Source organism: Motacilla alba, chromosome 9 (genome assembly GCF_015832195.1).
Source record: "Motacilla alba alba isolate MOTALB_02 chromosome 9, Motacilla_alba_V1.0_pri, whole genome shotgun sequence".
In the NCBI taxonomy this organism is placed as follows: domain Eukaryota; kingdom Metazoa; phylum Chordata; class Aves; order Passeriformes; family Motacillidae; genus Motacilla; species Motacilla alba.
The window spans coordinates 3,832,064-3,859,202 of record NC_052024.1 but is presented as its reverse complement, the minus strand read 5'-3'; the positions used below and the strand labels follow the sequence as shown (position 1 = coordinate 3,859,202).

General features: G+C 58.8%; 1 protein-coding gene across 24 annotated transcripts in view; it reads left to right on the top strand.

The window, feature by feature from the left end:
- Positions 1-27,139, top strand: part of KIF1A (kinesin family member 1A) — a 42,030-nt gene that overhangs the window by 8,756 nt on the left and 6,135 nt on the right. The window contains exons 3-44 of one of the 24 annotated variants that reach the window (XM_038146049.1): positions 866-942; positions 1,042-1,221; positions 1,705-1,770; positions 1,893-2,071; positions 2,431-2,542; positions 2,909-2,986; positions 3,290-3,355; positions 3,651-3,668; positions 4,011-4,086; positions 4,194-4,272; positions 4,656-4,798; positions 5,190-5,216; positions 6,569-6,702; positions 7,181-7,260; positions 7,598-7,673; positions 9,685-9,764; positions 10,016-10,122; positions 10,713-10,796; positions 10,909-11,089; positions 11,171-11,243; positions 11,497-11,590; positions 11,702-11,850; positions 12,006-12,184; positions 12,272-12,409; positions 13,230-13,487; positions 16,821-16,939; positions 17,028-17,113; positions 17,409-17,547; positions 18,187-18,355; positions 18,695-18,785; positions 19,139-19,257; positions 19,407-19,462; positions 20,094-20,202; positions 20,313-20,379; positions 20,469-20,553; positions 20,885-20,990; positions 22,938-22,964; positions 24,672-24,695; positions 26,115-26,229; positions 26,466-26,599; positions 26,743-26,804; positions 26,915-27,060. In XM_038146049.1, the coding sequence (XP_038001977.1) occupies positions 866-942; positions 1,042-1,221; positions 1,705-1,770; positions 1,893-2,071; positions 2,431-2,542; positions 2,909-2,986; positions 3,290-3,355; positions 3,651-3,668; positions 4,011-4,086; positions 4,194-4,272; positions 4,656-4,798; positions 5,190-5,216; positions 6,569-6,702; positions 7,181-7,260; positions 7,598-7,673; positions 9,685-9,764; positions 10,016-10,122; positions 10,713-10,796; positions 10,909-11,089; positions 11,171-11,243; positions 11,497-11,590; positions 11,702-11,850; positions 12,006-12,184; positions 12,272-12,409; positions 13,230-13,487; positions 16,821-16,939; positions 17,028-17,113; positions 17,409-17,547; positions 18,187-18,355; positions 18,695-18,785; positions 19,139-19,257; positions 19,407-19,462; positions 20,094-20,202; positions 20,313-20,379; positions 20,469-20,553; positions 20,885-20,990; positions 22,938-22,964; positions 24,672-24,695; positions 26,115-26,229; positions 26,466-26,599; positions 26,743-26,804; positions 26,915-27,060 (4,388 nt within the window). Of the gene's footprint in view, positions 1-865; positions 943-1,041; positions 1,222-1,704; positions 1,771-1,892; positions 2,072-2,430; positions 2,543-2,908; positions 2,987-3,289; positions 3,356-3,650; positions 3,669-4,010; positions 4,087-4,193; positions 4,273-4,655; positions 4,799-5,189; positions 5,217-6,493; positions 6,703-7,180; positions 7,261-7,597; positions 7,674-9,684; positions 9,765-10,015; positions 10,123-10,712; positions 10,797-10,908; positions 11,090-11,170; positions 11,244-11,496; positions 11,591-11,701; positions 11,851-12,005; positions 12,185-12,271; positions 12,410-13,229; positions 13,488-16,820; positions 16,940-17,027; positions 17,114-17,408; positions 17,548-18,186; positions 18,356-18,694; positions 18,786-19,138; positions 19,258-19,406; positions 19,463-20,093; positions 20,203-20,312; positions 20,380-20,468; positions 20,554-20,884; positions 20,991-22,937; positions 22,965-24,671; positions 24,696-26,114; positions 26,230-26,465; positions 26,600-26,742; positions 26,805-26,914; positions 27,061-27,139 lie in introns of all 24 variants that reach the window. The other 23 variants (XM_038146046.1, XM_038146043.1, XM_038146052.1 and 20 more) reach the window with 23 other exon arrangements.

Sequence of the window (27,139 nt, the reverse complement as noted above, 5' to 3'; positions counted from 1 at the left end):
TGGCTGGCTGAAGGGCAGAGCAGGCTGGGGTGGAGAAAGCTCAGGGCTGATGGCTTCTCCATCCTTGGTGGTGGCAGGGAGCAGCTGGGGCAGTGGGCACGGGATCTGTGCTGTGCAGGGCTCAATGTCACTTCATTGTCACCTAACATGGCTGGTGGCTGAACCTCGTGATTACCCGCTGGTTTGGGTTCCTCCTGATGCATCTGTTGTTTCAGGAAAAAAAAAAAACACATGGTAAGTGCTCTACAGGAGGAGAAAAAAAGCCAACATGGCATGAGGAAGAGCAGTGATGCAGTCTCCAATTTCCATAGCAACATCCTTTTCATCAGGGGATGACAAAAGCAGACTCTTGTTTCCGCTGGTGGTGTGACACGAGGGTTGATCACCCTGCTGGGGCTGGGCACCTGCACAGGCAGGGCCAGAGGGCCTCCAGGGGTGCCCTGGCAGGGTTGCAGCTGCTCCCACCCCACAGGTGCCAGCATGGGAGCTTGGGACACGCTGCCCCAGCCGTGGGGAGAGGAAGGCTGTGACCCTCCCGTGCCACACTGGGCTCCCGTGGGCAGGTGCCACAGCAGGAAGGAACCCGAGGGAAGGAGTCTTGTCCCCCTCACTGTGTCCAGCAGGATGTTTGGGCAAGGCTCTGCCCTGTTCCCTGGGCTCTGCTGGCCATGGCTTTCAGAGGTGGGGTCTGGGGGTTCTGGACCCATCTGCAGAGCTGGAATATTCCCTGTCCACCTTCCAGGACTGTTTTGGACTGAAACCCATCACCCTTCATCCCTCCCACATGGAGAGAGGGGGAGAGGGGGCTGGGGCAGGGGTACCATGGGTGGCTGGTGGCCTTATGTTCCCATCTCTTTGTCCCTAGCTATCCTGAACCCAAAACAGCCCAAAGAGACTCCAAAAAGCTTCAGCTTTGACTATTCCTACTGGTCCCACACTACGGTAAGAACTGGGAGGCCTGAGCCCGCCTCGAAGGCTGGGCTGGGGAGAGGCAGGAGGGCCTCCTTGCCAAATTTCTCCATGTCCCCCTCCTCTGCACAGCCTGCAGACATCAACTATGCATCCCAGAAGCAAGTGTACCGGGACATTGGAGAGGAGATGCTGCAGCACGCCTTTGAAGGCTACAACGTCTGCATCTTCGCCTACGGGCAGACAGGAGCTGGGAAATCCTACACCATGATGGGCAAGCAGGAGAAGGACCAGCAAGGCATCATCCCACAGGTATGCCTGGGGAAAACTAGCTGTCCTCCTTGTCCCAAGGGGTGTCCAAAGGAAAAGCAGAGCTGGGAGGAAAGAGGGCAGCAGGGTGGGAGCGAGGCCAGGTTTGGCCAAGGTCTAAGATAGCACTGCTGTGACAGTGAGCTGGCATGGCTCCACCAGGAGGGGGTCAAGGAGGGCAATCCAGGCTCTCCAAGGCTGGATGGACTATGGTGTGGCTGCACAAGGCCAGTGGACGTGAGCAGCAGTGGCCCAAGTGCTGAGCTGCTGACCAAGAGCTGCTGCGCGCTGGCCCGGCAGGACACAGCGCGGCTCTGGGATGCTGGTTCTCCACGTCAGCACAGGGGGGCTCTGCCAGCTCCCCAGAAGCCATTCCAGCATTCATCGGCTGGATTTTGGGGTGAAAAGGTAGAAACCCCTGTATCCTGGGCACCCCAGGCAGGAGCATGGTGCTGGTGGGGGCTGAGCCTCGCTTTGTGTCCGCAGCTGTGCGAGGATCTCTTCTCCCGCATCAATGACACCACCAATGACAACATGTCCTACTCTGTGGAGGTAGGCACCCCTCTGCCTGCCCAGCCCCCTTCTGGCCTCCCACCTGGCTCCACAGGTTGTGCCAGTGTGCAGACCCCTCTTTGGGGTCATCCTGCTAGCTCTGCCCATGCCCTCTGCTCTAGGTGAGCTACATGGAGATCTACTGTGAACGCGTGAGGGACCTGCTGAACCCCAAGAACAAGGGCAACCTGCGGGTGAGGGAGCATCCCCTTATGGGTCCATATGTTGAGGACCTTTCCAAGCTGGCTGTGACCTCCTACAATGACATCCAGGACCTTATGGACTCTGGAAACAAAGCCCGGTGAGTTGGAGAAGGGCAGGAGATGGGCAGGGTTTGGGAAGCTTGCAGTCCCTTCTAGAAGGTCCCACTTCACTCCCTCACTTTGCCAGTCCAGCTGCTCTGGAAGTGGCAGTCCCCTCCTCGCTGAGTGTTGGGTACCCTCACTTGCTTTCACCCTACTTTCCTCCTGCTTTCCAAGGGCACTGGAGACAGCAGGAAAAAACCTGAACCTGTGCACACCTTCTCCCAGAGCCCTCTCTTGTCCTCTAGACTTGCCTTTTCACTGTGTACCTTGTCCTGACATGAGCCCTGGCCCTGTCACCAGCCACTCCAGTGTCCCTCACAGAGTGTCACACCTCCCTGTCCTACTCTCCCTGCAGCACAGTGGCTGCTACCAACATGAATGAGACCAGCAGCCGCTCCCACGCCGTCTTCAACATCATCTTCACACAGAAGCGGCACGACGCCGAGACAGACATCACCACTGAGAAGGTAAGAGCAGGGTCTGGGGGACTCAGAGGAACCCTCGTGGATCCAGGAAGGACTTTAGTGTTCTTTCATCAGCACTTGGGGCAAGGTGGTGCAGCCTGGTGGAGGATTGGAGCAGGAGGGAGATGAGTGCCAGGCACATTGTAGGCTCATGGTCCCTTGAGGGACTGGCCCCTGCCCAGGATATTTGGCAAGTGGTGCCCTTCAGCCCTGCCTGCAAGGGTATTAGCCCTGCTCCTGAGCACCTCCTGCAAGGATGACCCCACAGAGCCACTGCTGCCCTCAGAGCAGTGTCATCCTGCAGAGGGTTTTGGCTTCGTGCTGGGTTTGCTGTGGCCACAGGGCTGACAGCCTCCCCTCTGCCTGCAGGTCAGCAAAATCAGCTTGGTGGACCTGGCTGGGAGTGAGCGAGCTGATTCCACAGGTGCCAAGGGCACAAGGCTAAAGGTGAGAGCTGACCTGAGGTCCCCTTCTGCTGGTGGGACACCATGGCTTCCTCCCTCATCCCCAAAACATCTTCTTCCCTTGCCTGGTTCTTTGCACACTGCACTGCCAAAATCCTTGATAGGATTGTGTTTGAAAGCTGCCCAGTGCAGTTTCACCATGAGTCCCAGCTGGGGGGGTGCTGGTAACCCAGTAAGACCAGCTGCTCTTTGGCCTCACCATACTGGATATTCCTTATTTTCTCCTGGGCTTTATTGTGGCTCTGAAATGGGGCCTGAGCATGTGGGCTTTTCCTCTTCTAACCAGGAAGGAGCAAACATCAACAAGTCCTTGACCACTCTGGGGAAAGTCATCTCTGCCCTGGCAGAAATGGTAGGTAGCTGGAGAGCAGACAAACATTGGCACTGGGAGGGAAATGGGCTCGGGCCAGCAGGGCTGGGCTCAGCTTTGAGGGATGGAGCATCCCAGCTCCAAGGGATGGAGCATCCCGGCTCCAAGGGGTGGGCAGACACACCTCAAGCTGTCCCTGCAGCTGGGACAAGCTGGGCTGGTGGAGATGCCATCTGCATGGGGACCCGTGCTAGTCCCTACTTGAGGGCCAGGGATCTGTGGTGGGTGCCAAGGAAAAAAGCAGCTCCCCTAAACAGTCTCTCCATTTCCTTTGCAGGATTCAGGGCCGAACAAGGTGGGTGCCCAGGTCAGATGGGGAGGGGGGGCATTGCTTTTGAGCACAGTGGGAGTGGGTTGCAGGGTGGTTTGGGAGTGGGACTGTGCCTGGACTCGAGCCATTCTTCTCCTGGGGGCCGGCAGAATCTTTAACCTCCTCCTCCCTCTGGGGATCTCAGTAGCCAGCCTTAAACAACCCTCCCAGCTCAGGGCATTTCACAGGCAGGACCTGTGGACCTGGGCAGAGATGCCCAAGGTTGCCATCCTGCTCCAAGTCCCCATGGTTGGGGACCGGCTGTCACCTTCCCTTTGAGGAGAGCAGGCAGCTTGAGAGCCCTTCCCTTTGCTCTCCATTCCCCAGAACAAAAAGAAGAAGAAGACAGATTTCATCCCCTACCGAGACTCGGTGCTGACCTGGCTGCTGCGGGAGAACCTGGGTGAGGACAGCTGGGGGGGTGGTCTGCTGGAGGGTGTGGCTGCCAAGCAGGGCGTGGCAGGGGGACAAGGACCAGCATCTCCCTCATGACTCTGTCTTACTGGGCAGGAGGCAACTCCAGAACTGCCATGGTGGCTGCTCTCAGTCCTGCTGACATCAACTACGATGAGACCCTCAGCACCCTCAGGTAGGAAGAGCGCCCTTGTTCTCCCTGCAGTGAGCAAGAGCGGGGGAGGCTGGCTGAGGTCCAGGCACTGCCACATGCTCTCCCCACCTCTGTGGTGTCCCTGGCTGGGCGTGTACTGTGGAGAGAGCCTGCAACCTCAGACAAAGGCCCAAAGGGTTCTCCCAGCACTGGGATCCTCCTTGCTGGAGGGGCTCTGCAACAGTCTTGCTTGTCCAGCAGCTGGGGTATTGCCTCTCTTCTTGTGTTGTTCAAGACCCTGCCCCCGTTCTTATGTTGTTCAAGACCCTGCCCTGTTCTTATGTTGTTCAAGACCCTGCACCGTTCTTGTGTTGTTCAAGACCCTGCCCCGTTCTTGTGTTGTTCAAGACCCTGCCCTTCCCTAGGTATGCTGACCGTGCCAAGCAGATCCGCTGCAACGCTGTCATCAATGAGGACCCCAACAACAAGCTCATCAGGGAGCTGAAGGACGAGGTGGCTCGTCTGCGTGACCTCCTCTACGCCCAGGGCCTCGGGGACATCATTGACAGTAGGTACCATGGGTGCTCTCTGCCACTGGCTCCAGGCAGCGATGGGCTGAGGTCCTGCCAGCCTGCAGGGCTGATGTCCCCACAGCCTCCCTGCACCCTGCTGCCCTGCCCCACAGCAGCATCAGTGCTGCCTCTGGTGAGCCCCTGCGCGCATGGTCACAGCCCCCACCCCCCTCCTGTCGCACGGGGAGCTGCTTTCTGCCCGGCAAACCTTCCCTTCTTCCCTTCCACCCACCATCTTCGGCATCCAGCACCCAGCAGAGGTGTTAGTGGGACTGCACATGCCCATGGGCTCCCCTCCCTGTGCTGTCTGATATCCACTGGGATGAAGCCCCTCTTGTTCTGTTCTCTCTGTCTTACCTCCGCTCCTGCCCTCTCTTTCTCTCTTAGCCCACCCTGCTGCGGGAGGATCCAAATGTGTGTATTCCCCATCACTGGTACTCTCTGTTGCTTCACGGCTTTTTGGAGATCTAGGCTGTGCCCAGGGGCACCCGTGCAGCATGGGGAGGGCTCCTGCAGCCAGCCCCTGCTGATGGAGTGCTGTGTGCCTGCAGGCTGCCCATCCTCAGGGAGCTGGCATGGGGGATGGTGCCAGAGCCGTGGTTAGCACCTGGGCTTGGGCTGGTGCTGAAGGGACCAGCGTCCTCCCACGTGGCCACGCCAAGGGCCCAGGCCACACGGGGACTCCTCCTTCATGCTGTTGTGATGTTTCCTGTCGCTGCTGCTGCTGCTGCTTCTGCTGGTGTCTCACTGGGGCTGGAGCCTGGCACAGCCCTCGGGTGGGATGCAGTGGTGCTCCACTGATGAATTGGTGGCTGGTGGTGACCAGGAGGCTTTGGCCCGTGGATAAGCACTATGGCCCTGTCCCACCCTGGGTCAGGCAGTGCAGCCGGGCTGCGGCTCAGCTTCCCTGGGCGTGGGCTGATGGAGATGGGTGACTAATCCTGCACCTGTTGACCTGTGCCCTGCCTGCCTCTTGCACACTGCTCTGAGAACCAGTAACTCCTCAGGGCTGGAGGAGCATCTCCCATACCTGCATCCTAAGCTGCCACAGCTGACTCTTGGGGTGCCAGCTGGGAAGCACCACTGCCTGTAGTCCTGGCTTCATTCTCTGGCTGCCTGGCCAAGGTGCTGCTCCAGCAGGCCATGGGCTTCCTTTGAGCACACCCTGTGAGGGAATCCTGCTGCTCCTCCTGCCCTGTCTACCTGATCCCTTTGTAGGGCAGAGGGCCAACCCCTTTCATCCCCTTCCCTTCTCACTCTCTGCTCCCAGATCTGGCTAATCTGGGGCATCTGGGCAGGGAAAACCACGCAGGCTGTGTGAGATGGAGAGGATGACAGAGGCAGTGGCACATACTCGGGGAGGACATTTGATCCCAGACCTGATGGATGCAGGACCTGAGGTTGCAAAAAGGTGTCCCTGGGAGCCCAGGACGGCTGCTTCCAGCATCTGCTTCACCAGACAGCCCTGTTCCCTGAGGGGCTGCCCAGGCCGGGGAAGAGAGTGCCTGCCCTTGCCCTGTTGCTGTCTGTGCTGCTGTGCTGTTGCCTGTGCTTTTTCCTGTAATTCCTGGCTTTTTTCTCGACGCACTGGCCACTCTTTTTTTTCCCCAACAGCTTTTCTTGTCTCTGTCTCTCTCTGTCATCCTGTCTATGTGTCTTTCCCCGGCCCATCCCTCCTTCCGCGCCCGTAGATGTGTCCGACTTTGAGAACAATAATGATGCTCGAGGAGCAGAGCTGAGTCAGCGCCATGACAATCTCTCCACAGTGACCAATGCCATCGCTGGGATCAGCCCCTCTTCCTCCCTCTCTGCCTTGTCCAGCCGCGCTGCCTCGGTCGCCAGCCTCCACGAGCGCATCATGTTTGCTCCAGGCAGTGAAGAGGCAATTGAAAGACTCAAGGTAAGAGGCTGGTGCCTCTCCTCTCCTCTCCTCTCCTCTCCTCTCCTCTCCTCTCCTCTCCTCTCCTCTCCTCTCCTCTCCTCTCCTCTCCTCTCCTCTCCTCTCCTCTCCTCTCCTCTCCTCTCCTCTCCTCTCCTCTCCTCTCCTCTCCTCTCCTCTCCTCTCCTCTCCTCTCCTCCCCTCATCCTCTTGGGATGGGCACTCCTGTCATGGGCAGAGTGCTCCTGGTCCTGCATGGTGCAGCAGTGGGCTGGCAGCAAGGGAGTGGAGAGGCTGGTGTTTGTGCCTCGCTCTTTGAAGATGGGACTGATGGAAAGATGGGGTGAAATGCTGCTGCAGCTTGTGTAAACAAGCCTGAAACTGGGAGCGGTGTCCTGCTGGAGCACGCTGGGCAGAACCGGGCAGAACTGGGCAGAGTGGCCAGGCGTGCTGCCCCCAGGATGCTGTTACTAACCCCCTGATTAACCCATCTTGCCAGGAAACAGAGAAGATCATTGCAGAGCTGAACGAGACGTGGGAGGAGAAGCTGCGCAGGACAGAAGCGATCCGGATGGAGAGGTGAGTGGGCTGCAGGGGACTGGGGCAGGATGGCATGGCACAAGTGGCGTTCCTTGGGCATTTCCCATCCTCTGCATTTTGTTAGAGCAGTTGAGTTCCTGGGGCAGCCAAACAGTTTGAACGTCCAGCCAGACCCTGGCTTGCCCCTGGGGACCCCAGTACCCACCATGTCAGCCTGCACAGAGGTGGGCTGCTCTGCAAAACCCACCTGAATTGTGATGAGAGCTGTAGCAAGCCCTGCGTTGCAATCCATGGGCCAAACCATGGGCTTCCATCCTGGGCTGGCTCCAGGAGTGCATGGAGTTTTGACAGGCACTTCTTTCTCTTACTCCTTCAGGGAAGCACTGCTGGCCGAAATGGGGGTGGCCATGAGGGAGGATGGAGGCACCTTGGGCGTATTTTCTCCTAAAAAGGTAGGATCATCCTATTCTCTTCTTCCTGAGGACTGATTTGTACCTGCAGCTCCCTTCTGATCCACTCTGTCACCGCTGGCCAATCCCTTGTACTTCACTGGCCTTTTCTTGGCTCTGAAACCCATGGGAGAAATCTCAGCATTGAGCCTGCTGGGTACAAACATGGGTACAAACACGTGGGTAAATGGCCACCCCCCCTGCTGGCATGCTGTCCCCCTTCATGAGGGGATTGGCTGATGATCACTCTCTTGGACTTCAGTGTTTACTCATAAAAATTCATGCTTTCAGATATTTAGAATTGCTGCCCCTGAAGCCAGCAAGTCCTTGCTAAGAAATGTGGGTGGGGGAATATTCCATCTCTTTGTGCTTGTAGCATTTGGCTTGGCCAAACCTCTTAAGTGTGTGTGTATCACCAGCTCAGGTGGTGATAGAGACTTCCCAGCCTTCCCCTTCCATGGCCCAGCTGACTTTTAGGATGAACTTGTACACTGTTGTCTTTGTTTCTTGTCCCAGCTGCTGCCTGTTAGGAGCCCAGACCTTTGGGTAGGAAGCGTGGGGGTTTATTCCCCAAAGCAGGTTGGTCTTGGAGGTGGGGCATTGCTGTGGTGGTCTTGGTGCCTCCTTGCTCTTCACCTGTCTGGCAGGTGGAAACTCTTCTGACTTCTCCAGTGGCTGGTGAGAAAAATTAGTGTTGATAGTGTGCAAACTCCATTTTGTTATGGGCGTTGCACTTTGCTGTCCTTCTGTATGCCATGGCTGGGGTGGTTACAGCTCCAGGAGCTCAGTGGAAAGTCACCACCAGCTTTACAAATCTGGACAAAAACTGCAAGTGAAGGAGGTCTCAAGCCTCCAGGGCCGTATGTCTGTCCAGTGGGGCCAGAGGTTAAATGTTACAGCCAACTTCTGCCAGCCACCACGGAGAAGAGCCCACCTTTCCTTTGACTTCCAGCTCTGCTCCCTGTTTGCAGTGAGTTTCTGCTGCCAGCCAAGGCTTGTGGCACCATGGTGAGGGGCCCCCTCTGCATGCTGGGTCTCAGCAGGCTGATAAGGTGTTCCTTACAGCCACTAATCTGTCTGGTAAACTCAGAACTTCTCCCACTGATACTCCTGGGACTGCCCCTGTTCCCTGAAGGTGTAATCCCAGCAGTTAAGCTGGCTCTGGCCAGAGAGGCCTGTGGCTGGGGGAGAAATTTTCCTCCTATCAAGAACAAAGTGGTTTGTGACCCAGCACAGGAAAAGGCTGTGAGGGACCTGTTAGGAAGAAGACCAGAAAGTGAAATTCAGCCTGCAGGTAGGGCTTCAGGTCTGCACTGCTTTTGGATGAACCTCTGAGACCTGCTCTTTGTGGATGCATCATCTGGTGTACAGTCAGTGGAGGAAAACAGGCACTTTTACTTCCTTTTTGACTTGGCAGAGGGCAGGGTTAGATTAGGTATTGGGGAGAAATTCTTCCCTAGGAGTGTGATTAGGCCCTGGCACAGGTTGCCCAGAGAAGCTGTGGGTGCCCCTTTCCTGGAATTGTTCAAGGCCAGGTTGACCTGGTCTAATGGAAAATGTCCCTCCCCATGGCGGGTGGGGGGAATGAGATGTGTTTTCATGTCCCTTCCAACCCAAACCATTCCGTGATTCTATAATACACAGCACAAAGGAGAAGGGTCCTGCCCCAGGAGACTCTGAGCCGTATCAGGGATTCCCCACGGGAAGGTTTTGGCTTTGTGTTGGGCCTGTTTGAATTTTCAAAGGTGGCCAGAGGAAGGGTAACTAGGACTCAGCCCTGTGAGGAGAAAAGCAAGGAAGCTCGTGGAAGCGGGGATCCCCGTGGCAGCCTCTCTGATCTGTGCAGTCCCCTGGACAAGCACCTGTCTGGCTGTGTCACCCTGGGGATACAGAGGGCAGGAGAGCCTGTGCAGGGGCAGCCTGCAGTGCTGCTGAGCTCCCACCTTCCTGCAGAGCACCCTCAGGGCCTGGGCAGGCAGGGCACTCAGGGGTGCTCCTTGTTTGTCCCTCCCAGACACCACACTTGGTCAACCTGAATGAGGACCCGCTCATGTCCGAGTGTCTTCTCTACTACATCAAGGATGGGATAACAAGGTGAGGGCCAGGTCCCGTGGAGAGGTGGGAGCATTGTCCATATCTCAGTGCCTGACTTCCCCAGGTGGGCAGTGGGGTGACAGCTGTCCCCAGGCTGGGCACTGTTCCCGGGGCATCCCTAAAGTGCAAATCCCCGAGATTTTGGTCTTGCAGTGCACCAAGGGTTGCTCCTGTCAGCTCCAAGGATGGGGCTGGGGGGAGACTCAGGAGGAGCTGCTTTGAGGGAGGATTGAGCCGGATTTCCCCTGCAGGGTTGGCCGGGAAGATGCTGAGAAGAGGCAGGACATCGTTCTCAGCGGGCACTTCATTAAAGAAGAGCACTGCCTGTTCCGCAGTGACACCAAAACTGGTGGTGAAGGTATTGCTTGTCTGGAGGGGCTTCACTGCCCTGGGGACCCATCCCTCTGCATGTCCTCAGCCCCTGCCCCCAGATGAATGTCCTGCCCTCCTCAAACTAGTTGGGCTTTACTGCATGGCTGCTCCGTGCTTCCAGACGAGCTACATCCCTCATGGCTGGGAGGGGAGCTTGCACAAGGCATGTGGGAAGGAAGTAAGGTGAGGAGATCAGGGCAGAATGGCTGAGCAGACTGTAGATGATTCCCCTGCTCAAGATGTGGAGCAGAATCCACCCCCCCAAAATGGCAGGAACCTGGCTGTGAAGGGGCTGTGGGAGATGAGCCTGGGGAGGATGGATTTGCCTTCTGGAGGCTCTGGTCTCCTCTCACATGAAGTCTCCAGCTCCCCTTATTCCTTGGGACTCATCTGATTAACATCAGGTTGGCTGAATCCTGTTAGCTGCCCACGGGGTGGGTGCTGCTGGCGGGTAGCACCCCCAGGGTGGTGGCAGCTGGGGTGGCTCTCCCTTCCTGATGCTGCTGGAGCAGGCGAGCAGGATGTGCAGGATTCATCCTTCTGCTTCCACCTCTGCCCTTCCCGCCGTCTCCACAGTGATAGTGACCCTGGAGCCCTGCGAAGGTGCTGACACCTACGTGAACGGCAAAAAGGTGACAGAGCCCAGCATCCTGCGCTCAGGTGGGTCTCGGGGCTGGCAGGCCAGAGCTCCTCCAGCCTTCCTCCCTGCCATGGGGGCCCTGCACTTGTCCCACGTTAAACTCACACCTTTCCCCCACGCACATCTCTGCAGGAAACCGCATCATCATGGGCAAGAGCCACGTCTTCCGCTTCAACCACCCCGAGCAGGCTCGGCAGGAGCGCGAGCGGACCCCGTGCGCTGAGACCCCCGCGGAGCCCGTGGACTGGGCCTTTGCCCAGAGAGAGCTGCTGGAGAAGCAAGGCATCGACATGAAACAGGAGATGGAGCAGCGGTGAGAGCATGGCCTGAGGTGCTGGGGAGTTGGGTGTTCACTTCCAGCTTGGTCATCCTCTTCTTCCCCGTTTCCATCTAGGCTCCAGGAGCTGGAGGACCAGTACCGGAGGGAGAGGGAAGAGGCAAATTACCTTCTGGAGCAGCAGAGGCTGGTAGGTGGCTGGGACGTGGCTCCTTCTCAGGCTGCCCAGGCATGACTGAAATGAAATCCTGGTAGATGTTTGTGTGGGATGGATCTGTGTTCTAAAAATAAGGGCGAGTGTGTTGTTCCTGGAGTTGTCACCACGAGCACTGATCCAGAGGAGGGAGGAGGCTGTGTTCCTGCAGGGAGGAGGAGTGTGGTGTGGCAGCGTGGAGGAAGGTCACACCAGTGGGTTGCATCACCTCTCTTCCTGTTTCCCCCAGGACTATGAGAGCAAACTGGAGGCATTGCAGAAGCAAATGGATTCTAGGTATTACCCTGAGGCAAATGAGGAGGAGGAAGAACCTGAGGATGAAGGTGAGGGCTGGGAGGCACCAGGAGGTTTTGATGCTTTCTGTGGGAGCGTGAGAAGTGAGCTGTGGGTCGATGCCCTGGTAGTGGTGTGACTGTCCCTCCATGTCCCCACAGTGCAGTGGACAGAGCGGGAATTTGAGCTCGCCCTCTGGGCCTTTAGGAAGTGGAAGTGGTACCAGTTCACCTCCCTCCGTGACCTGCTCTGGGGCAACGCTATCTTCCTCAAGGAAGCCAATGCCATCAGCGTGGAGCTGAAGAAGAAGGTGGGTGCCTGGGCTCCTTTCTGGCTGGCTGCAGCACCCACAGCAGAGGCCGCAGGATCAGGCAGCCAGGAGGTGCTGAGGAGAGGTCGCCAGAGGCAGCGCACGAATCCTCCTGCCCTCCCAGTTGTCTCACCAGCCTCTCTGCCCCTCTCCAGGTCCAGTTCCAGTTTGTGCTCCTCACGGACACGCTGTACTCGCCTCTCCCTCCCGACCTGCTGCCTCCCGATGCTGCCAAGGACCGGGAGAAGCGACCGTTCCCCCGCACCATCGTGGCTGTGGAGGTGCAGGACCAGAAGAACGGGGCAACACATTACTGGACCCTGGAGAAGCTGAGGTGGGTGGCAGATGGCTGTGCCGGGAGGGGCTGGGTGCCCACAGCCCCGTGTCTCACCGCCACCGTCGGCATCCCCTCTGCCTGCAGGCAGCGCCTGGACCTGATGCGCGAGATGTATGACCGAGCAGCAGAAGTGCCTTCCAGTGTCATCGAGGACTGTGACAATGTGGTGACTGGCGGGGACCCTTTCTACGACCGCTTTCCTTGGTTCAGGCTGGTCGGCAGGTGAGCGCTTTGGCTCCTTCGAAGCGTGGCTGGACCCACAGACGGTCCTGCAGGAGGACACGCTGCCAGCGCTGCCCACCGCGTGCGGGGCGCTCACCCCCGTGTGATGGCTCCAGCGTCACGGCTCTCCTCCGTGCTGGCCGCCAGCACCCCGAGGGGCGCACGAGCTGCCGGCAACGCTCCTGCTGCCTGCCTAACCCAGTGCTGAGAGCCACGGGCTCCGGCTCGGGGGGTGCGGGGCCGTGGCCGGCCGGCAGGCAGGGAGCCCGTGCCGTGGTGGCCTCCACGCGGTGGGCATGCGTCCCTGTGCACGCGCTGGTGTCTGAGCGTCTGTCTGTGCAGTGTGTGCCGCGTGTCTCCGTGCGCTTCCTGCACACCGGATGGAAGGGTGCGGTGCCAGCAAGGAAGATGGGCCGCCCCGGAGGAGGCTGGGGCAGGGCAGTGGAAGCAGGGGGCTGAGCTGCGTGGCCTGGAGGCATTCCCCCATGCCGTAGCACAAGGAGGGATTCTCTCCGGCAGCGGGGATAGTGGCGAGCCTTTGTACCACCTGCTCTGTCCCTGCGTTCCCTGCAAACCCAGCAGAGGGTGTCCCCAGCCTTCACACTGGTTCCGTGGGTTGCTCTTTTGTCTGGCTGTTGGTGGCTTTAGAGATGCGCCAGATGGGCAGGTCTTTGTTCCCGGTGTCTCTTGATTGAAGCAGACAAAAAACCCACCCCAAAACCTAACCAAGAAAAAAACAAAAAAAAAAGCAAAATTCCTGTTCTTTCTGTTTGGAACAGCTGGTGTTAACATGTCTTCTATCTTGTTGTACTAACCTTAGTTCAGATATCTCTGGCTGCAACAGCTCTCCTCTTTTCAACACATGCATGAGCGAGCGCATGGCTGATCTCACCCCCTCCCCTACCTTCTCGAACCCCGACTCCGACATCACCGAGCCTGCTGACGAGCAGCACCAGGGGCAGGAGGAGGAGGAGGAGGAGGAGGAGGACCTGGAGGAAGACATCTTTCCGGAGTGCCCGCTGTGTGATGGCCGGGATCCATTTTACGACCGCTTCCCCCTGTTCAGTTTAGTAGGAAGGTTGGTGAGGTTTTAGGAGAGCATGCCGGGAAGGACCTAGCTCTTTCGCATGAGGGAACTGCTTTTGGACACGACTCCCACCTCCGGGGCATCCCGGAGGTGCAGGCTGGGCTGGGACTGCCACCAAGCCCAGGCACCTGGCAGGGTGGTGAGGTCTGGCTGTGAGAAGGTAGGGCTGTGAGGTAGGGCTGTGAGAAGCATAGCAGGGGAAAGGGACGGTAGGGGAAGGCAGATGGTGCCTTCCTTTCTGTGGGCACCTTTTTGGGAGAGCCCCTGAAAAGGGGAGCTCTGCTGTGTCTCCCAACACCAAAGGAACCAGGGGAGCCACCTGAGGGGCTTGGTCCTGGGCATTTCTGTCCCAGGAAGGAGCACCTCCCACCCAGCTTGGGATGACCCTGTGATGCCACTGACTGGGGCACACAGGCACTTCAAAACCCTGTGTGCCTCTGGCACTGCGCTGGTCAGGGTGAGCCCCCCTGAATCTGGAGGCTTGGATGTCCCTAAGGGGCTGTGGGGGATGAAGCCGAGGGCAGTGAGCGGAGAGCTGGGTGCAGAACAGAATGCCACAAGCAGTGCTTGCTCTTTCAGCTCCAGCCAGTGCTTGGCTTGGGGCCGTACCTGCCAGCTTGGCACAGGAGATGTCCAGGGAAGTTGTGGGGACCTGAGTGTAGGCTCCAGCTCCTCTTTAGCTGGAGCCAAGGACGAGAAACTTTGATGTCTCATACCTGTTGGCTGGAGACCCCTTGGGCTCCACCGGTCTTGGCCTGGAGAAGCCCACCAGCTGCCCCAAACCTGGCTGTGCCGCCAAACCTGGAGCCATCTGCCCATCCCTGGAATGGTATGAGGAGCTGCTTTCTCTGGGGTTTTCCCAAGGGGCTGTGCACCAGGAGCTGTTCTGAGAGCCTTTGCCTCAGGCTGAGGCTCCCTGGCTGGGATGAGCTGGGGCTCCTCTTCCTCAGTGTGCCAGAGCCAGGCAGCATGGTGGGAAGGAGGGACCAAAGCAGGCAGAGAGGGTGGAGGTGGGGTAAGAGTCCTGCAGCCTCAGACCGAAAGAGCTGGGTTCTTCCCCTTTTATTTTCTTTTTTCCTTTTTCCTTATTTAAAAGAAAAAAAAAAAACAACATATCAAAACAACCCCAAAACTCTCAAGGGCACCTCAAAAAACCAAATAAGGCCCTGTGGCAGCGGCCCCACTCCATGCCGGGGGCGTGTTCCCCAGAGCTTGGTGCCTCCTGACTTCTTTTGAGTCTGCCCTGGGTTTGGCTCCCCGCGCAGCAGCTCCGCCGGCCACATTTCTTGTGAAGTGTGCTTGGATTGGTTTATGATTGGATCCTTGTCTTTGATTTTCTTTTTCTCTCTTTCTTTCTCTCTTTCTCCCTCTCCCTCTCTTCCTCTCCCTCTTTCTGTCTTTCTCTCTTTCTTTCTCTCTTTCCCTCGTTCTTTCTCTCGTTCTCTCTCTCTTTCTCTCTCTCTTTCTGTCTTCATTTTTTTTTTAAATTTTGGTTATTTTAAGGGTTTTTTTATTTTTTTTTTAGCTGCTGGCTCTATCTCTTCAAAGCTTTAGCAAAAATTGGGGTTCTTTCACTTTTATCTTCCTTTGGAAAGGCTTTTCTTTGATCTGAGCATGCCATCTTTGCACCTCACCAATCTTGTGGTTAGTGTCCCTGCCCTCCTTCCTCTAGTGACACACTTGTCCCCCTCCTCCCTGCCTGCCCCACCTCCCTCCCCCTCTTCCCTGCCCTCTCAGTCCTCGGCTTCCACTCCAGCTGCCCTGTGATTTCGGGTGGGTGGGTGCACACAGATCCCTGCGCTTCCGAGAGTTCCCTGTGGGCACAGGGCTCTGCCCCGGCCGTGAGTCCTGCTGGGAACCCTGGCATGGTCTGACCACTTGCTCCCCGTGGCATCTGAGAAGAGATAGGTTGAGACAGGCCCATCAGGAGATAATGATTTGGCATCAGCTGCTTCGACAACTTGAGTCCTTTGGGATGCTTTGGGTGGAAAAAGCCTCGAAGAGCAGTTGAAGGTCAATGGGAGTCACCAGAGCAGGGGGAATCTCCGGATTTGGGGTCAGGGTGCAAGTGCAGGGCTGCAAGAGCCCCCTGGGCACTTTGGGGTGCCACTGAATCTGAAGATTCCTGTGAGGCTGGATGCCCTGAGCAGCACAGCAGCCGCCTGGAGATGCAACCCTCACGGGAGCCTCCTGAAGCAGAGATGTCCTGGCCAGCCCCCAGCGCCGTCCCACCTCACCACACATCAAGATGCTGGCAGGTGCCGCAGGGAGAGGTGGCGAGCACCCCACGCCCCGTTTTGCTGGAAGGGGTGCTGCTAGCTCACACCTTTTGGCAGGGAGCTCGGTGCCAAAGGTGGCTTGTCACTGCGGAGGGTACAGCACGCCACCATGGCCGGAGCTGGAGGACCACTGGAAGCTGACAGTGAGGTGGAGGGAGGCAGCAAGAGGACCCAAAATGCTTGAGAAGCAGAGAGCAGTGGCCTGACAGGAGGTGCTGACAGAGTCAAGGTGCAGCCATCGTGTTGGACTCCGGCGTGGCACCTCGCCGTGGTGGCGTCGGTGACCTGGATGCTGCGGAGGAGAGCAGGGAGGCTCAGGCTTGCCAGGCGTGCTGTCCATCCCTGTGACGTGCTGGCAGGTGGCCCAGGACCCCAAAGCCATGTGTGTGAAGGGATGGGGAGGGGAGATGCACAACCTGATGCTGCCAGCCACACCATGCAGCCTCCCTCCCAGTGGTCTCCAACACGGTGGGCAGAGCCAGGGCCATGAACCCCCAGCAGGTTCACCTCTGGAGATCCAGGACCTTGTCCTCTAACCTCCTTCACTCCTGACAGCCTCCATCTCCCCTGTCACCCTACCTCCCCCCTGTCTTGCCCCTGTCCTCCCCGTGGTGACTCTGCAGCTGCCCCCCCAGTCATGTTGCAGCACCTCCTGCCCAAGTTCTCCAGCTCTCCACCACACAGAAGGTCCTCTCGCCCTACGGCTTCACGGTGGCACCAGCGCAGCCCTCTCCCCTCCTGCCTGCCATGGAGGTGACAGTCGGAGAGGTCTGCAGGTCTGGTGTGTTCTGTGGTGTTGTCCGTGGCGTGTGCCACCCTCCTGCCCACCCTCCTGCCCGCGGCACGCTGCCTGCCCGCTGCCCCAGCCCCTTCGCCTGGCCCTGGCTGCCTTCTCTTTAGTTTTGCTTTGCAGCGCTGCGGTCGCGCCCTGAGCAGTGACCTGGGATCCCGGCCACTGCCGGCCACGCCAGCCGTGCCTGGGGACTCGCGGGTGGGAGCAGTGACCGCTCTCCCCCCTGTTGTGTGTCCCCCCCTTCTCTGGCAGGGCCTTTGTCTACCTGAGCAACCTCCTGTACCCCGTGCCCCTGGTGCACCGCGTGGCCATCGTCAGCGAGAAGGGCGAGGTGAAGGGCTTCCTGCGCGTGGCTGTCCAGGCCATCTCAGGTAGGATGGACCCCCCCCGCCCCGTGCACAGTGTGCCCCTTGCATCCCCTGCACCCTCTGTGCTAGCTCACCCCCATCCCTCCTCCAGCGGACGAAGAAGCCCCTGACTACGGCTCTGGTGTGCGGCAGTCGGGAACAGCCAAGATCTCCTTTGACGACCAGCACTTTGAGAAGGTAAGGTGGGCCCGGCTCTTGGTGGATGCCCATGGACCCCAGATCCCTGCCTGTCACCTCAGTGCTTCCCCAAGGGGACCCCCAGGCTCCTAGAGGTGGAGGGAGAGGAATGTGTTCTTGGTCCACCGGGCCTCAGGCACCCACCGGTGCATCCTGCTCTCGCCCGTGTGCCCGGGGGCTGCCGTGGGGTGGGAGAGGAGAGCTGGAGGTGCCTGGGTCCTTGGGATGCTGGTGGTGGTGCAAGCAGGACCAGCTTGGGGACCACCACAGTCCCTGAACTCCACTCCTGGCTCAGTTCCAGTCAGAGTCGTGCCCAGCTGTGGGGATGTCTCGCTCGGGGACCTCTCAGGAGGAGCTGCGCATAGTGGAAGGTCAGGGCCAGGTCAGCGACGTGGGTCCGTCCGCCGATGAGGTCAACAACAACACCTGTGCAGGTGAGGAGGCGTGACAGGCACTTTGGGAGTGGCTCCCTGCACCCAGCCTCTTGCACCCTCCCTGGCACTGACAGCCCACTGCTCCAGTGGGGGGCTGCTGGCAGACAGAGTCACAGAGAGAAAAGCCTTGGAGATCTTTGGGTTCAACCTAGGACCTGACACCACCTTGTCAACCACCATGGCACTGAGGGCCACATTCAGGCTTTTCTTAAACACCTCCAGGGACAGTAGCTCCACCACCTCCCTGGGCAGCCCACTCCAATGCCCCATCACCCTTTCTGTGAACAACTTACTCCTCATGTCCAACCTGTGCCTCCCCTGGTGCAGCTCAAGACTGTGTCCTCTTGTCCTGTCACTGGTTGCCTGGGAGAAGAGAGCAACCCCTACCTGGCTACACCCTCCTTTCAGGGAGTTGCAGAGAATGCTGAGGTCTCCCCTGAGCCTCCTCTTCTCCAGGCTAAACACCCCCAGCTCCCTCAGCTGCTCCAGCTGTGTTGGACAAGGACTTGTGTTCCAGACCCTTCACCAGCCTTGCTGCCCTTCTCTGGACATGCTCCAGCATCTCAACATTGTTCCTAAATGTTCCTAACGCTGAGGGGAAGACACCTTGCCTTGCTAAGGGCCTTCTCCCCCCTGCAGTGACCCCAGAGGATCTTCTTCTGGACAGCCCGGAGAAGCCTGCACCGGATGGGCCACTGGAGGTGGCTTTGGACCACCTGAAGCTGGGCAGCATCTTCACTTTCCGTGTGACAGTCCTGCAGGCCTCCAGCATCTCTGCAGAATATGCCGACATCTTCTGCCAGTTCAAGTGAGCCCCTAGCACCCCCCAGCCCTGCTTCTCCCACCAAGCCTCAGACATCACCTGGGGGCTCCTGGTGAATTTAGGAAGTTTCCTCCACCCCTGAGCCGTTGTGGATAGGGAGGCAAAACCAAGGGCTGTGAAATCTGTCCAAGCACTTGTTTAGTCACTGGCAAAAGGCAAGGAGAGACTCCCATCAGCTTCAGGGCGTCCTGTGCCAGCCAAGGGTGCAGGCAGCAGCCCCAGGGGGAATAGGCTCTTGTTGTAGTCCCTTGCTTTCACTCCTCTCCCTGCTCCAGCATGCCCCATCCCTGAACAGCCCCTGAACAACCTTCCTTCCCTGCACAGCTTCATCCATCGCCATGATGAGGCCTTTTCAACAGAACCCTTGAAGAACACAGGACGGGGGCCACCCCTGGGCTTCTATCATGTCCAAAATGTGAGTACCCCTCTTCCACCACCCCTTTGCTGCTGCACCTGCTGGGGTCTCTGCAGGGCCATTGGCTGGATCCTCTCCCAGGGAAGCAGCTTCCTCCTGGCTTTCCCAGCCCCTCATGGACCCCTGGCTAAGCCAGGCTTAGATGTGGTGGACATGCAGGAAAAGCACCAAAAGCCACTGTTGTACACCTGAAGAGGCTGGGATTTCACCGCAGTGCTCTTGGTGGAGAGAGGGAGGAGTGGGTGAGGGATGCAGGGGACTGACAGTCTTACACCCTTCCATATCCCAGGTGCTCTATCCCCTTTCCCAGATAAACTGCCCTGTCAGTGGCTCAGCAGCTCTTTCTCTTCTAGATCGCTGTGGAGGTGACAAAATCTTTCATTGAATACATCAAGAGCCAGCCAATTGTGTTCGAGGTGTTTGGCCATTACCAGCAGCACCCCTTCCCACCTCTCTGCAAGGATGTCCTGAGGTGGGCACATCTGGGCCACCCCCAGCCCCTGGCTGTGCTTCTGCTGCCGTGGGCTGCCTGGGGACCCAGCGTGGCCCCAAGGCATAGGTGGGGCTGGCTGGGTTTGGGGGTCCCTGGGGATGCTATAACCAAGCTGGTTCTGTCTGCAGCCCACTGAGGCCCTCCCGACGCCACTTCCCCCGTGTGATGCCACTCTCCAAACCAGGTAGGGAACCCGGCCTCCTGCTCCTGTGCCCACCCGTAGTTCCCGTGTTAGTTGGGTGTCTCCTTCCCCAGAGGGACCACAAAATGTACTACTTCATTTATTTTTTATGGGCCATGGCACTTGAAAGCCCTAGACACCCATTTCCACAGTTCTCAACAGACGGAAAGGCCCCATCTCACCTCCTGCAGAGCAGCAGGGAGGAGGTTCCTTGCCCTGGGTGGCTCCGGTGGCCCCCCGGCCCCAGTGTCCCACAGGGTGGCACGGCTGCTGAGACCCAGCTATGGGGGTTTGGCTGCACAGTCAAAACAGCAGCTCAGGGGGAGCCTCCCTGTGGCTGTTCCCGAGCAGCGCCTGGAGCAGCACTGGGTGTTTTGGGATGTGTCTGTGCCAAGCCTGCACACTGTGTGCACCTGGGGGTGGGTGAGGCCAGTCTCTTGCTGACACCCCGTGTTGGGCAAGGGAGAAAGCACTGCCAGTGATCAGCAACGTCCCTGGGATGAGGCTCTTGTTGCTGCCTCTGTGCATGCCCTGAGGTCCTTGCCTGCTCTGCCCTTCCCCTGCCATCATATTGCTCATCCTGAGTTCCAGCAGCAGGCTCGACCTGTTACCTGTCTTTTCTGACCCGCTGCAGTGCCTGCGACAAAGCTGAGCACCATGACTCGGCCCAGTGCTGGCCCCTGCCAGTGCAAGTATGACCTGATGGTCTTCTTTGAGATCTGTGAGCTGGAGGCCAATGGCGAGTGAGTCCTGCTGGGAGAGGGACAGGGAGGCAATGAGGGATTTACCCAGTGCTCAGCACCTCTGGGCAGGCTGGCAGGATTCCGTTTCATGCTGCAATCCTCTCTTCCAGCTACATCCCTGCTGTTGTGGACCACCGTGGAGGCATGCCGTGCCACGGGACCTTCCTCCTTCATCAGGTACTCTCTGCCCAAGGTGCTGTCCTAGCTGACTCCTGCTGGGACCTGTGTTAACTACTGTCCCTTCTCTCTGGCCTCGTGGGTCTCAGGGCATCCAGAGGAGAATCAGTGTCACCTTGGTGCATGAAACGGGCAGCCTCATCCACTGGAAGGAAGTACGGGAGCTGGTTGTGGGTAAGCCAAGCCAGCCCCCAGCCCACTGAGCTCCCAGGCATCCTCTCAGACTGTTTCGTGCCCACATTCCCATGTTCCCACATGGAGCTTTATGCCTTGTCTCCCCTCCTGCCCTGCAATAGTAAAGCAGTGGCTGCCTGGCAGGTGACACTGGGACACTGCGTGGGCAGGATACCTCAGCCCCGGCCCCCGTGTCCAGGAGCTGGACCAGGGTCTCTGGTGCTGAATGGCCAGGAGGGGCTGCAGGCGGGCAGTCTGCCCCTGCCTTCACGGGGACCCTTACAGTGCCACTGCCTGGCACCTCAGCAGCAACTCTGTGCTGTGTTTGCAGGTCGAATCCGGAACACCCCGGAGGCCGACGAGTCACTCATCGACCCCAACATTCTGTCCCTGAACATCCTCTCCTCCGGCTACATCCACCCCTCCCAGGATGACCGGTGCGTGATGCTTTTGTTCTTGCTCTTCCCCTGCTCTGGGGAGGGATGGGGGGCTTGAGTAGCAGCCCCCCTCTCCCCTGGAAGGCTCTTGGCCCTTCTGCTGACCCACGGCTGCCCTGAGGCAGGGTGTACCTGAAGCTGCATGGGGTCTTGGGGTACAGGGCTGCCAACCCCCTTCCTCCTCCTCCTCCCCAAGGCCTTGCTGTGCTGGGGAGGGCACTAAAGGGAATTTGTGTGTGGGTTCTGCTCTCTGGTGCTGGCTGTGATGGGCTGGCACAGGGAAGCAGTTGGTGCTGGTGCCAGCAGGATGTCCCAACTGCCTGGCTAGAGGGGAGGGCTATTTGTCCTGTGACCCAGCAAAATTGCTGGAAAGGCCACTTGGCACCCATGGCAGATCCCTATCTGTGTGTAAGTGATGCAGAAAAGCCATTCCCACCCATTGTGGGTGACTCCAGGGATGCCCATCCCTTCCTGCCTATCCCGGGGGGCTGTCACAGAACCACAGAGCGGTTTGGGCTGAAAGGGACTTTAAAGACAATCTCATTCCAAACCCCTGCTACGGGCAGGGACACCTTCCACTAGACCAGGTTGCTTAAAGGTGTCCCCGCTGTAAGTTTGGCAGGGTGTGAAAGAAGATTTGTTTTCTCCAAGATCTCCCTGTGTGAGTCCTGCAGTGGCTGGGGGAGTCGTGGGTATGGAGGGCAGAGCTCTCCTCCACTCCAGGGCTTCTGGTGGAACTCGGGGGACTGGTGGGGGTCTCTGGCCAGAATGTGTGCTTGCAGGCAGCTGTGACAAGACAGGCAAGGTCGTTGCCAGCACTGGGAGCAGCAGGACTGGTCCTTGGCTGTGTGCGTTGTGGTCACTGGTGTAGGAACATCCTGGCGAGAAATGGGAACTACTTTTTCTTTCATCTGCTTTGTGATCACCGCTGTCCCAAGGAGGCCTGTCCCAAGGCAGGGTGGTTTTGGGGGAATGATGGGGATCTGGATAGAATTTGGTACCCTGAGCACCCTCAGGGCAGCTCCTGGACCTGGCAGAGCAACTGGCACAGAGTATCTGAGCAGCAGAGGCGAGTCCTGGGCTCAGCACGCGTGCAAGTGTCACCAGGAGACTTTGTCACAGCCTTGGGGATACAGACGGAAGCCGGATGGGGATGGTCAGACGAGGAGAGCCCGGAGCAGTGATGGTTCTTTTTGCTGGGAGCTGGGTGGCTGTGGCACCTGCGGGCTCTTGGGGCTGCGCAGTTTTTTGTCAGCTCCTGATCTGTTGGATTGTCTCGTCCCAGATGCAGCCATATGGGATCCTCAGCATGCCTAAGGTAGCCTGGCAGGAGGGATGTGCCTCCTGCTCTGCCTTCTGCCCCATGAGTCCTGCAGGACAAGGGGACATGGCTCGTGCTGGGGGGATACTTGGGGTGTGGAGAGAAGCGTGGAGACTGGGGGCCCATTTGGGGGCACAGAGCGGTGCTCATGTCATATCTGTCCCATATCTATTCCATGGAGCCTGCCCATGGTGAGGCAGGGGGAGGAGGGGGTGGCCAGCTGCCTGCAGGGCGCTAGCTGCAGTGCCCCCCACTTCCACTCCACGTGCAGACATGCATGCTTCACCCTGTGAGGACAGGCAGAAGGAAGGCAGAGAGCAGAGCCAGTGCCCACTTCACCCTCCTCCCAGCCGCTTGCGCTCCCCGCTTTGCTGCCTTGTGCCACGCAGCCTCCATTGCCTGGAGCAGCCCTGGCTTCCCCTCTGCAGCCTCCCCAGCGCCCCGGAGCCACTCAGGAAGAGGCTGGGAGAGCGGTTCAGCTCTCTCCTCAGCGTGCATCCATCCCCGCATCGAGCGCCCAGGGCGGAGGCGCGGGGGGCACTGCCCGGTGTCCCCCCTCGCTTCCCTCAGCTGCTACCGCCCATCTAAGCCCACACTAACCATGTGATTGTTTTGTGTTTTCGCAGGCAGTTTCTTGATTCGGATATGCCTAGGTATTATTTGTTTCCATTGGTTTTTTTTCCACCCCTCCTTCTCTCCTTTCTTTCTTTCTTTCTACCCCCTTGCCTCGGCACGCTCACTCCCACCAGAGGCAGCACTTGGACATCCGGCCCCTCATCCCTTCACACGCCCCATCCGTCCTCCCTACTGCGCTGGCACCTCTTGCTCACTCAACCCCTTTTGCTGTTCGTGTGGGCCACGCTCTGGCTGGCTGCCGCTCCCCCTCGCACGCCTGCGTCTCCATTGCCTGATTTGGGTTTTATTCTTGCTTTTCGACTTTGCTACTCTCCCATCTTTTCTGGCATCTGGCAAGGAGCGTGCCAGACCCTCCATTGTCTCCCGCCCCAGCCCCAGCTCAGGCCCTGGTACTGCTTGGAGTAGCCGCAGGGCTGGTGAGGACAGTGGAAGTTTTGGGGCTTGTCCTGCCCTCTCCTGGGCACCTGGTAGCGCTGGCAGCTCTGCAGTTGGTGTGGCAGCGCTGCAGTTGGTGTGTTGGTGCTGCAGTTGGTGTGGCAGCTCTGCAGTTGGTGTGGCAGCGCTGCAGTTGGTGTGTTGGTGCTGCAGTTGGTGTGTTGGTGCTGCAGTTGGTGTGGCAGCGCCGCGGTTGGTGTGGCAGCAGTGCAGTTGGTGTGGCAGCGCTGCAGTTGGTGTGGCAGTGCTGTGGTTGGTGTGTTGGTGCTGCGGTTGGTGTGTTGGTGCTGCAGTTGGTGTAGCAGCACCGCAGTTGGTGTGACAGCGCTGCAGTTGGTGTGGCAGCAGCTGCCCACCCTGTGCATGGGTGTCCTGTGTGCGTAGGTGCGGCTTACGGGAGCGCGTGTCTGTACGCAGGTGTGACAGCGGGCGCATATGTGGCACAGGCTGTTGTACCCCTGTGTCAAGGGGCTGTTTGGGGACTGCAGGCTCCAGCTGGGACCGCTGGGTGAGCCCGGTGTATGCGCGAGAGGTGCCAGATTTGTGGGTGTGCCACCAGCCTCTGGATGGGAGCGTCCGTGGGGCCTCGGGGAAGGAGGCCACCGCCGTGGCCTGTGGCAGAAGAGGGGTACATGCCTGGGAGACAAGGGATGGAGTGTCCCAAGTCCTGGCACACAGCTTTGTGCCTGAAGGTTGTCCTCCCTACAGCAACTCAAATCTGGTTGTGCTCAGAGATGTCTGAGGGCAGAGCTGTCCCTGCAGCAGCATTCTGTCCCCTCCCAGCGTGCAGGAAAGTGAACACAGCATTGATCCAGCCCCCCCACCACAAGAGAGGTGGGTTCACACTGGCACTGCCTGTGGTCTCTCAGCACAGTGATGCTTTCCTTGTGGACCAGGGGATGGGCCAAGAAGTCACCTGCTGTGTGAGTGGCAGTGGGAAATCTCATCCCCCCAGCTGGCACTGTCCCAGGGGACTGCGCTGGGTGGGAGCTCCTCGCCCTGGGGCGGCACAAGGGCAGAGTTAAGGGCATAGGGAGCACATGTGCTTCCTTCCCAGCTGCTGGACCATGAGGAAAGTGGGAGGCAGAGGGTTTTCACCCCGGCTGGTAAGCCTCTGTCTGCCCTCGCTGAGCTCCTTTTGGTTCCCACTTTGGGTTCAGCTAGGCTGGAGTTGCCCTGGCCAGCGGTGCTATGATGTGCGAGTCCCTTCAAGAGGGGCTCTTCTGACCTGTCGTTTTTCTGTGTGTGTACATGTGTGTGTTTGTCCTTGGGTCACCTTCCACTTATAGCATTTCGCTGGGAAATGACACTAGGTATTTCACGCGCACCTGCTCGGTCTGGTCCCTCCTGCTTTTCTCTTCTTCCCCTTTGCCTCCTCCCTCTGCTTTTTGCTCTTTCTCCCCTCCCCTGAGGCTCCTCTTCTCCTCCTCCTCCTTGGGGAGCACTCTTTTCTTAAGCAACCTGTGTCTGCAAAGCAATCCTTCGCCTTGGCTGTGTCTCTCCCCCGGTGGGGTTATGTATTTTATACACCTTTTGAAAGCGTCACTCTCCCTCTTCTTCCAACACGGGGGAAATTGCAGTTGAGGACCTCTCCCTACTCCCACTGGCTGCCCTGGCTCTTGTTAAAATTGCTCCTCAGCCACCTGGATGCTGCTTCAGGGACATGCTGAAGTGTTCTCATTGAGAAATGGCTGAACCACAGCTTCCTGAGGATGCTCAGGCAGGAGCCAGAGCCGCAGCAGGTCTGGGCGGTTTTGGGGAGTGGGTGTACCATAAAGCCAAGGCTGACGCAGGAGGGAGCCCAGGAGTGGTGCAGGGGGTGAAATGGGGATCCTCCATGCTCTCTCACCGGAGCCACCTCCTGCTTCCTCACCCTCGGCTGCTCAACCCAAGGAGGGCAGCTGCCACTCTTGGTCTGGGTGAGCAGTGCCGTCCTCTCTGGGATCCTGTAGGCATGGGTGAGTGGGACCAGGTGTCCCCTGCTCCTTCTCCCAGCCTGGGAGCCATGGAAAACACAGCAAAGGGGCCTGAGGCAGCAGAGTGGGAATGGGGCTGGCAATGAGGGTAGAGCAAGAGCCAGGGGAGACAGCCTGACAGGGGCCAGCCACCAAATCATAATCCCCAGCTTCTCACTGGGGCCCAGGGCTGGCAGACGGGGGCAGCCCTGGGGAAGGGGACCCGGCTGGTGCGGGGGCTGTGCTCCCAGAGGTGGGCTGGCAGCACACCCCCAGTGCTGAGCATCCTCCCTCCTTTCCCTTCTGGCCATCATCACCCAAATGGCAGCAGCCGCTCCTGGCAGGCACTGGGAGGTGCTGTGCCCCAGGCTGGATGGTGGGGACTGGCCCGGGTGCACCGGGGGTGGCAACCCCTGCTCTGAACACAGGGGTGGGGCATGAACCCTCCTTCGCCCTCCTTTGCCTTCCTAGCCTGCTCTGCCTTGCCTGCACCCCATCTGAGCCCCCACTCCTCCCATGGTCCCGCCTCCCCAAAACCCCGGTCCATTGGCCATTTCAAGGGTGCCGTGTCCTCTTCCCCCCCATGCCTTGTGCCCTTTGCCTTGAGCCTGTGTCCTCTGGAGTGGCTGTCCCCATCTGTCCCCACTGCGCATGCATGTCTGTGTGTCCTTGCAGGCCTGCTGCAGCGCTGTGGGGGGGACAATGACATCTCTTTGCTCGCCTGCCAAGGGTTCCAGGGAGGTTGTTTTACTGGCCTTGCTGGGTTTTTTTTGGCAGGACTTTCTACCAGTTTGAGGCGGCGTGGGATAGCTCCATGCACAACTCGCTGCTGCTCAACCGTGTTACCCCTTACCGGGAGAAGATCTACATCACCCTGTCAGCTTACATCGAGGCAAGGACCTTGCTTGGGGTCACTGTACATCAACAAAGTCTGGCATTTCCCCTGCTGTTGGGGTGCAGCCAGCTTGAGCCCTTCCTTAGCTACTACTGATGGGGTGCAGGGTTCATCTTGGTGCTCGGGGCCCATGTGGGACCCTGAGTCTGGAACCTGCTGGGCACAGGGGTGGGAGAGACCAGCTGGGCTGCCACCCTGCAGCACCCCTGACGTCTCCCTCTGCCCTACTGCAGATGGAGAACTGCACTCAGCCCGCCGTCATCACCAAAGACTTCTGCATGGTTTTCTACTCCCGGGATGCCAAGCTTCCCGCCTCGCGCTCCATCCGCAATCTTTTTGGCAGCGGCAGCCTGCGGGCTTCTGAGAGGTACCAGGATGCTCCTGTTGGGGACAGGAGAGCCATCACCTAGGGACTGGAGCTTTAATAGGGCATCCCAGTAGGCTGGCTAAAAAAATTGGGGTGTGGGGATGGTGCAAAGCCAGTAATGCCTCATCTCTCTTTGCTCACAGCAACCGTGTGACGGGAGTCTACGAGCTCAGCCTCTGCCGTGTGGCTGATGCTGGCAGCCCAGGTGGGTGCCACGCCTTTGCCCAGGCGTTCGGCTGGGGCAGAGAGGCACAGCCAGCCCTTTGGGTTAGGGGCTGTGCGTCTGTCCCCCCAGCTGTGTGTCTGTGCCCACAGGCATGCAGAGAAGGCGCCGGCGTGTGCTGGACACCTCTGTAGCCTACGTCCGGGGAGAGGAGAACCTGGCTGGCTGGCGGCCCCGCAGTGACAGCCTCATCCTCGACCATCAGTGGGAGCTGGAGAAACTCAGCCTCCTGCAAGAAGTGAGAGTCTGGGCTAGAAATGGGCTGAAACAGTGCAATTCGCAGCTCCACTGGTGCTGGGGGGATTCCCCACCCTGGA